Genomic DNA, 9,631 nt, shown 5'->3' with positions numbered 1-9,631 from the left:
CCAGCACCACAACTCAAAAGCATCAACTCTTCTTCGGTCTTCCTTTTTCATCATCCAGCTCTCACATGTATATGAGGGGATTGAAAATACCATGGTTTGCATCAGGTGCACCTTAGTCTTCAAGGAGACATCTTTGCTCTTCAGCACCTGAAAGGTCTCTTGCAGCAGATTTGCCTAATGCTATACGATGTCTGATATCTTGACTACTGCTTCCATTGGTGTTTACTGTAGATCCAAGTAATATGAAATCTTTGACAACTTTAATCTTTTCTCCATTTATTGTGATGCTGCTTATTGGTCCTGTTGTGAGCGTTTTTGTTTTCTTTATATTGAGGTCTAATCCATACTGCAGACTGTAGTCTTCAATCTTCATGAGTAAGTGTTTCAAGTCATCCTCACTTTCAGCAAAGTTGTGTTGTCTGCATAACACAAGTTGTTAATGAGTCTTCCTCCAATCCTGATGCCACATTCTTCTTCATATAGTCCAGCTTCTCTGATTATTTGCTCAGCATACAAATTGAATAAGTATGGTGAAAGAATACAATCCCAATGCACTCCCTTCCTGATTTTAAACCATCCAGTGCCCCCTTGTTTCAATGACAGCCTCCTGGTCTATGTACAAGTTCCTCATGAGCACAATTAAGCATTCTGGAATTCCCATTCTCTTCAACGTTATCCATAATTTGTTATGATCCACACAATCAAATGCTTTTGTATAGTCAATAAAACACAAGTAAACATCTTTCTGGTATTCTTTCCTTCCAGCCAAGATTAATCTGACATCAGCAATGATATCCTTTGTCCCACAACCTCTTCTGAAACCAGCTTCCATTTCTGGAAGTTCTCTGTCAATATACTGCTGCAATCAGTTTTGAATTATCTTCAGTAAGATCTTATTTGCGTGCAATATTAATGATACTGTTCAGTAATTTCCACATTCTGTGGGATCACCTTTCTTTGGAAAGGGCACAAATATGGATCTCTTCCAGTCAGTCGGCCAGGTAGCTGTCTTCCAAATCTCTTGGCATAACTGAGTGAGGGCCTTCAGCGTGGGATCCCTTTCTTGAAACATCTCAATGGGTATCCCGTCAATTCCTAGAGCCTTGTTCTTCACCAATTCCTTCAGTGTAGCTTTGACTTCTTCCTTCAATATCATTGGTTCTTGATCATAAGCTACCTCCTGAAATGGATGAACATCGACCAATTCTTTTGGGGTCAATGTCTCTGTGTATTCTTTCCATCTTCTTTTGATGCTTCCTGCATCATTCAATATACTGCCCATTGAATCTTTCAATATTGCAACTCGAGGCTTAAATTTTTCCTTCACTTCTTTCAGCTTGAGAAATGCTGAGCATGTTCTTCACTTTTGGCTTTCCAGCTCCATGCCTGCACATTTTGTTATAATAATTGACTTTGTTTTCTCAAGCTGTTCTTTGAAGTCTTCTGTTCAGCTCTTTTATCTTGTCATTTCTTCCATTTGCTTTAGCTACTCTTCATTCAAGGGCAAGTTTCAGAGTCTCTTCTGACATCCATTTTGGTCTTTTCTTCCTTTCCTGTCATTTTAATGACCTTTTGCTTTCTTCATGGATGATGTTCTTGATGTCATCCCACAATTCTTCTGGTTTTTGGTCACTGGTATCCAATGCATCATATCTATCTTTAATTGGTCTCTAAACTCAGGGGGGATGTTATCAAGGTCATATCTTGGCTCTCATGGATTTCTTTTAATTGTCTTCAACTTCAACTTCAACTTGCATATGAGCAGTTGATGGTCTGTTCCACAATCAGCTCCTGGCCTTGTTTTGGCTGAAGATATTGAGCTTCTCTATCACCTCTTGCCACAGATGTAGTCAATCTAATTCCTGTGTACTCCATCTGGCGAAGTCCGTGTGTATAGCCACCATTTGTGTTGCTGGAAAAAGGTATTTGCAATGAATAAATCGTTGGTCTTGCAAAATTCTATCATGTGATCTCCGCTGTTATTTCTATCTCCATGGACAAATTTTCCAACTACTGGTGATTTTTCTTTGTTTCCAACTTTTGCATTTCAATCACCAGTGATAACCAGCACATCTTGATTGCATGTTTGGTCAATTTCAGATTACAGAAGTTGGCAAAATTCTTCAATTTCCTCATCTTTGGCTTTGGTGGTTGGTGCGTAAATTTGAGTAACAGTCGTATGAACTGGCCCTCCTTGTAGGCATATGGCTATTATCCTATCACTGACAGCACTGTACTGCAGGATAGATCTTGAAACATCCTTTGTGATGATGAATGCCATGCCATTTCTCTTCAAATTGTCATTCCCGGCATAGTAGATCATATGGTTGTCCGATTCAAAATGGCCAAAACCAGTCCATTTCAGCTCACTAATGCCTAGGATATCGATCTTGACCCTCTGCTACCCCAGACAGGATGTCCTTTCCTAGCTGTTGTCACACGTGTGGCTTTCGTTGGTGCATTTTCAGAAGTTGATCCCCAGGCCTCTCTGCCTTGTCTTAGTCTGGAAGCTCCACTGAAACCTGTCCACCATGGGCACCCGGCTGGTATTGGAAATTCTGACGGCATGGCACCCAACATCACAGCAACACACAGGCCACCACAGTACGACAGACCTGGACCATTTCATTTTTGACAACTTCCAATTTTCCAAGATTCATACTTCATACATTTCATGTTCCAATTATTAATGGATGTTTGCAATTGTTTCTTCTCATATTGAGTCATGCCACTTCAGCAAACAGAGGTTCCAAAGGCTCTACTTTACCCATATCATTACAGTTGTCTCTACTCTGATGAGGCAGCCCTTTCCCAGTTATATTTTGAGTGCCCTCCAACGTGAGGGGCTCATCTTCCAGCACTGCATCAGACAATGTTTCAGGGCTATTCAGTTTTCCAGTAACATATCAGACAGTGTTTCACAAGTAGTCGAATGACTGGGGTTCGAACTCACCCAGGTGCAGCTTAGAAGGATGGTTGATCGCTTCTTCAAGGTCCCAGCCTTCAAAACCCTATAGGTAGTTATCTCTCCATATGTGGGGGTGGCATGATGCAGAACCAACTCCATGGCAACGAACAACAGCAACAACCCTACCAGCCATGTGTCACTTATTCTTAAGCCAATGACAACAAGTGAATGTTTATCACTGAAAAGGGAGGGGATGAACTGCCATGGACGTTAACTACTGGGCAGCCACTAGCCCTGTGTAGATGGATGTGTGTGCTACATCTTTTCACATTACACCAACAAATGACTAAACCAAAGCTACCAAAAGGTGAGCTGTTCATGGCCCAGCTGGTCAGGACCCAAGCCTGGCCCACGCCCCAGGGCTGTCCTCCCTCCCCATGGCACAGCCCTGCTTACCAGTGAAGCCGCAGGGCATGCAGGAAAGCTGAGAGGCCCTCCATGATAAGGAGAATGGCGACCGTCAGAACAGCAAATACGGTGAAAATGATGAAGACCCCAATGAGTCCTCCCCAGCCATGCTGGCGAAGACCAATGTTCATGACCATGGTCCAGAGCACCTCAGAGAGTTCTGCAAGAGGCAAGAGGAACATCCTCAACCCAGGGCTCGTCCGGTAAACCCAGAGTACAATCTGCTGTGACTCAGGGCCTGCAGACGGGATCAAGAAGGCCGAGAGTGGAGACCACGGGGGTTATCAGGGTGGGTCACGCAGTCACGAAGGTCAGAGTAGGAGACAAGGGGGATGCCGAGCTTGGAGTAGTGTGAGTCCATGAACCAAGGAAATACAGAGGCCTCTAGATCCTAAGTTTGGGGTCATTTGTCACGGCAGCCACAGACAACTAATGCAAAGGATAGTCATCCCCCCGCCACACAGCCAGACCGACTGGGAAAGCCACCTCTTCCTAAGAAAGAAGACCCGTCCTCGACTCCAGCTTGCCAGAAACAACTCAGAAAAGACAGCTTCCCCTACAAAGGCACTGCCTGAGATCCCCCTGGAGACTTGACCATGACCCTGCAGGCCCCCTACTCACGGGCATGGGCCAAGCTCAGGGCCCAGAGGCGCAGGTAGGAGGCCGTGTTTGAGATGCAGCCCAGGCAATACTCGATGGTGTGGATGGCCTGGTGGACAAAGACATCTCCAAAGTTGAACTGGAAGAGAAAATGTTTTTTCATTAAGTACCTCCTACACCAAAGGCATTACGAACCAAGCACAGATGCCTTTGTAGTTTAACTAAAACAAAAACAAAAAACCCAACCCACTGCTATTGAGTTGACTCTGACTCACAGAAACCCTGAAGAACAGAGGAGAACTGGCCCATAGGGTCTGCAAGTCTGTAAACCTTTACGGAAGCAGACTGCCACACCCTTCTCCTGTGAAGTGGCTGGTGAGTTCGAACTGGCAACCTTTTGGTTAGCAGCCGAGCACTTAGCCACCGTGCCACCTGGGCTCCTCACAGTCTAACAGGGAGAAACCAATATTAACGTTGCCGTTGTTGCTGTTAGCTGTTGGAGTCAGTTCCAACTCATGGCACCTCCACGTGTGCAAAGCAGAACAGTGCTCCGTACGGTTTTCTTTGTTTCCCTTGGGAAACATCTTCATTTGAAAATTAAAAAAGAAACTGATGGTGGACCAGAAAAGGTCAAAGAAGCAAGAGGAGTCATGTGGCCACAGGGTCACTAGAGCCAAGAGGGGAAGGAACGGGGTGTGGAGAAAAGACAAACAGACGCCACCCAATTCAACAAGGAAAACCCCCAGGAAAAACCCAAGGGCTCAGGGGAGGTGGGGAGAGGAGCCTGAGGGGGTGGGGTCAAGCCAGCTCTGCTGTCCAGGTGGAGCCCTGTGTGCTGGCAGACAGACGGAAGGAGGCACCAAACTGAAGTGCTGCGACAAGGACAGCAATCCGCGGAGGAGATGAGAGACAAAGGGTAGTGCAGACATGGACTGACAGATAACTGAAGGCTTGATGGGAACCCACCAGGCCGTTGTACGCCACAGGGCGGGACCGACGGCGGGACTGATGGGTCAGAAGATCTGAGGGAAGGGAGACTGCGAGGTCCCACAGACTTGATTGACAGCCACTAGTGTGTACTCGTCACCCTTGATAAAGGTTGTTGGGAAACTCTCCCATGACCCAGATTTTTCACTAATTCTAACTGATCGTTCACTAATTCAAGCAGATAAATTTTTACAGCCATTAACACCACGGGTAGAACTACACAAAGTGTCTCTCTGGCCCTCGGGGAACCCAGTCCCAGTGGGCTCCGGTTAAAGTCACCAGCCTGGGTGAAGGATGAAAACAGCCCACTGCCCCCACCTGGGACAATGTGCCACGTATTTCTGATGTGGTTGCTGCCCTTGGACAGAAAGGGACAGAGGCAGGTGAGGAAAGAAAACAATCCGAGCATTCAAGAGTGAGGAGACAACGGTCTACCGACGAGATAAGTGAGCCAGGTCGGGAAGAGCAGGCAGGGGCTGAGGTCGGAGAACTAAGAGGCTTTAGCGGCTCTGTGAGCTCACACAGGCGGAGACTGGGGATAACCAACCCGCACGTGCAGCAATGTCTAGGGCTCCATCTGGGGTCTGCTCTCGCTGTCTGGGGTCAGAGATCAGAATAAATAATAGACTCCCAGGGGTACAGATCTGAGCCAGGAGCCCACAGTAACACGGGCACCTTCCACAGCACTGGCTGGAGGCTGGCATTTGTCCCACACTCATCGACACAGCAGCACCTGGGCTAATAGATCACAGTCCTCTCATGTGGTGGTGAGCTGCTATCGTGTCGGTCCCCAACTCACAGCAACCCCACGCACTACAGCACAAACCCTGTCTGGGCCCGCACCACCCTCACGATCGGCTGGGAACTGGACTGTGTGAGCCACGGGGCTTCTGCTGGCTGCAGTTCACCAGGCCGTCTTCCTCGTCCGTCTGGAAGTTCCACTGACGGCAGGGTGGCGGCTGCCCGTGAGGTGAACTGGCCCAGAACCGAATCTGGAGCTCCGACACGGAAGGCGAGGATGCTGCCAGGGAACCACCGTTGCCCTCAGAATTCTTCCAGGGCTCGGTGAGTCACTGTTGCTCTGTCCTGCTCAGATGCTCCCCCGCCTCCCTGGGACCCCTCCACCCTCTCAGGACTCAGCGATCACAGGGCTGCGGCCCAGCCGGGACCTGCAGTCTGTTCCTGACCTGCTGCCCACGTCCATCTGCCAGGTCGGTGCTCACACCCTGCTGATGTCCGGTGTTTTGAATTCCACCCCCCGGCCCGCCTCTAGAATCTGGACCAACTCAGAAGTCTTCCTCAGGTGTCCAGTCCCACATACCTCCTCCTCCTGCTCATCTTGGCCTCCATGGGCACCTCCAGAAACCTTCTGAGCAGAAGTGACAGAGTGGTTGGAGCTGTCATTCTCAACAGTCTCTGTGGAGTCTCCTTGGACCATGGGTGCCTGCAGCTGTCACCAAATGGAAGAGATGAAGAAAGCATTAAATTCATCCTTCGAATGACTACAACTCTGTGTTGTTATTGTTATGTGTCATCAAGTCAGACCCGACTCTTAGCAACCCCTCCTTGGGTTTCCAAGGTGGAATCACTACAGAAGTAAATTGCTCAACCTTCCTTCCAAGGAATGGCTGGTGGGTTTAAACCGCCAACCTTCTGGTTAGCAGTCAAGTGCCTTAGGTACTACGCTACCAGAGCTCCCCATAATACAGCAGTAGGCTGGAAATAAGAAGGCCTGGTGGGGAAGTCTAACTCTGCAGAAGGAAGCATGCTTGGGGCAGGGTAGCTGCTTGGTGCTTCACCGCTCTCCTTCAGGTCCAGCTTGTCTCTAAACCCCAGACTTCCATGGCCAACAACCCACCTTCCTATCCCCAGCGAGTGAAGAGACACTGGTCCTTACCTGGGCTTTCCGATGATTGGCTCTAAGAATGAACGGCTTAATCAGAAGCATCCAGGGCACGGAAATCAGAGCCATAACAACAAAGAAACTCTGGACTTCTCGCTGCAGGAGCAAAACAGTAAGAGGTGGTCACTTTCCCGTGACGGGCTAAGAATGCACAACATGGGTCATTTCAGTAGCACCTCGTTCAGAAAGCCAGTGCCGTGGAAGGTGCCCATTCACCTTCCCTTCTGGAATATTCCTCTTGCAGATAGAGCGATTCCAGTCCTGCGGTGTCCACACAAGGGGGACCCTGGAAGCTTGCTTTCTTTGTTCCTTGCTGTCTAACCAAGCCCATATTTGGAACACACCACATGTAGACCATCCTTTGAGTGAAAAGAACTCATGAGATCCATCATAAAGGCAACTTTATTTTTCCCTTTTTCTGTAACTATGTCCCAAGGGCAGCTTCCACCGGTCCTGGCAGGTCCCATGACTCCAGAGGTCACTCTCTAGTAAGTCCTTGGGTCACTTCAAGTCACAAAACATTGGCTCCATCAGTAACTCTCTGTATCCAGCATGAGATAACCACACACGCTCTGTGGTTGCTCACCAACCCTGCCTGACTTCCACACCCTCCCTGCAGGTGGGTCACCTGGCAGGTTCTGGGATACCCACCCGGAAGGTGACAATTCCTTCACGATTCCCTTTGGAAGGAGGACTGGTCTCCGTGCCTCTGCTGAACCCCAGGAGGAGGTAGTTTTGGCTCCTGATATGTACTTCCTTGCACACCCTCAGGCACTCATCTCTTTTTTCACACACTCCTACTTACCAGTTTAGGAGCTCTGGTGGCATAGTGCTTAAGGCATTTGGCTGCTAACCCGAAGGCTGGAGGTTCAAACCCACCAGCCACTCCTTGGAAGGAAGATGGGGCAACCTACTTCCACAGTGATACCGCCTCGGCAACCCAAGGAGGAATCACTATGAGTCGGGACCCACTCAATGGCAGTGAGTTAGTTACCAGTTTAAGGAGGTTTGGTGACACAGTGGTTAAGTGCTCGTCTGGTATCCAAACCCACCAGCCACTCCACAAGAGAAAGATGTGTCAGTCTGGAGACTCCATGGGACAATTGTGTCATTAGGGTCACTATGAGTCAGAATCAACCGGACAGCCACAGGTAGTGTGGTAGTTAAGGTAGTGTGTCAACTTGACTGGGCCGTGGTTCTGAGCGGTTGAGCAGCGGGATGTAGTTATTACCCACGCTGAGTTTATAATCACCTCCGTGGAGGAATCTTCTGTGAGCAGCTAAGTAGCTGCCTTGAGGGTGTGGCCTGCTTCCAGCACATACAGGGAATCTCTGAGGAAGGTCTCTGGCTTTTTGGCCCATGTGAACCCTGCATTTGGCCAAGAGCTGCTGGTCTTGGGACAGTGCCATTTTACTTGCTGGCCTTGGCTCAGCAGCTGAGTTAAGACGCCTCCAGCTCCACTGGGCCTGAAACAAGAGGCAGAGCTGAAGCCCAAGGTTGCGGGACAGCGCTCTGAATTCAGACAGCTAGCCGCCAAAACCGTGAGAGGATAAACCCCCGTTTGTCAGAGCCATGCACCTGAGGTGTCTCTGTTTACGGCAGCACCAGGGCAGCCGACAGGTAGGTGCCAGTTTGCGGGAGTTACCCGGAGCTGCTGTTGGGGGAAGAGCCGGGTCGCCTCTGAAGGCCCAGTCAGAGCACGGAAAGGAGTGGAAACGGTGCCGGGAGCAGGATGTCTCATGATGCCCCCATTTCTTCATCCACCTGACCAAGCTCTCAGTGAATGCTAGGAGATGATGATGACCCGACGGTAAGAAGATTCACCGCGACAAACGTGGGAACGACCTGTCTGCTCACTCTCATGCCCTCCTAATGGGGGGGTGTCACGGGAACACACGGAACGTGCCAAGCCCGGCTGCCTGCACACGACAGCCCCTCACGGCCATTTCTCTGCTTGCATACAGCAGGGCATCCTTCCCTCCTGACGTCCGACGACCCGGGCCCGTGGGGTGTGTGTGTGGGGGTGCTCATCTTCTGCCGTCGGGAGGGGACTTCATTTACTAACGTCCATGGTCTGCTCCACCCGCACGACCAAAAATGCGGTGATGACAACTTCCAGTCACGTCAAGATTATTCATCTTCACACCAGAGAGGGGGCCCGGCAATGCTAACGTTTCTGAATGTAAATAAAGGGGCAACGTTCATTGCTCCCCATCCCAGAGGAAGGGCAGAGCCAGACACAGCCGACAGCGTCTGTGAGTCCTCCTCTGAGAGAGAAGACTCATTCAGGAAAGCCAAGTAACTCACTCAGACTCAAGCTTTGGATAAAATAACAACAATAATAGTGAGCAGTTGTCAAATTGATGCTGACTCTCGGCGACCCCATGTCAGAGCAGAGCTGTGCTCACCGGGCCCTCAGGGTGTTCCTTCAGAACCAGATTGCCAGGCCTTTCCTCCCAGGCCCTCTGGGGGGACTCAGACCTCCAGCCTTCGGATCGGCAGCCAAGCACGTTCACTGTTTGCACCACCCAGGGACTCCGCCGAATAACTGAATCTTCTGAATACGTTCACTTAATGCCAACTGTCCATGGACGGGTCATATACATGTTGATCTATGCATAACTGAACCCGGACCCACGGCCATGGAGTCGATTCTGACCCACAGTGCCCCTAGAGGACAGAGTGGAACTGCCCACAGGGTCTCCAAGGCTGTCAATCTTCACAGAAGCAAAGCCCAAACCACACCCACTGCCCTGGAGTCCATT

General features: G+C 49.6%; 1 protein-coding gene across 1 annotated transcript in view; it reads right to left on the bottom strand.

Annotated features, from left to right (window-relative positions):
• The window catches only part of ATP6V0A4 (ATPase H+ transporting V0 subunit a4), a 59,207-nt gene that overhangs the window by 3,139 nt on the left and 46,437 nt on the right, over positions 1-9,631 (bottom strand). Inside the window, exons 15-18 of the mRNA XM_007952796.1 lie at positions 6,861-6,962; positions 6,285-6,413; positions 3,998-4,115; positions 3,365-3,536 (exon numbers count right to left, since the gene is read on the bottom strand). Of these exons, the coding sequence (XP_007950987.1) occupies positions 3,365-3,536; positions 3,998-4,115; positions 6,285-6,413; positions 6,861-6,962 (521 nt within the window). The remainder of the gene's footprint in view (positions 1-3,364; positions 3,537-3,997; positions 4,116-6,284; positions 6,414-6,860; positions 6,963-9,631) is intronic.

This window comes from Orycteropus afer, unplaced genomic scaffold (genome assembly GCF_000298275.1).
Source record: "Orycteropus afer afer isolate SDZICR_OR568_19922 unplaced genomic scaffold, OryAfe1.0 scaffold00358, whole genome shotgun sequence".
Classification (NCBI taxonomy): Eukaryota; Metazoa; Chordata; class Mammalia; order Tubulidentata; family Orycteropodidae; genus Orycteropus; species Orycteropus afer.
This window is presented reverse-complemented; position numbering and strand designations above follow the sequence as displayed.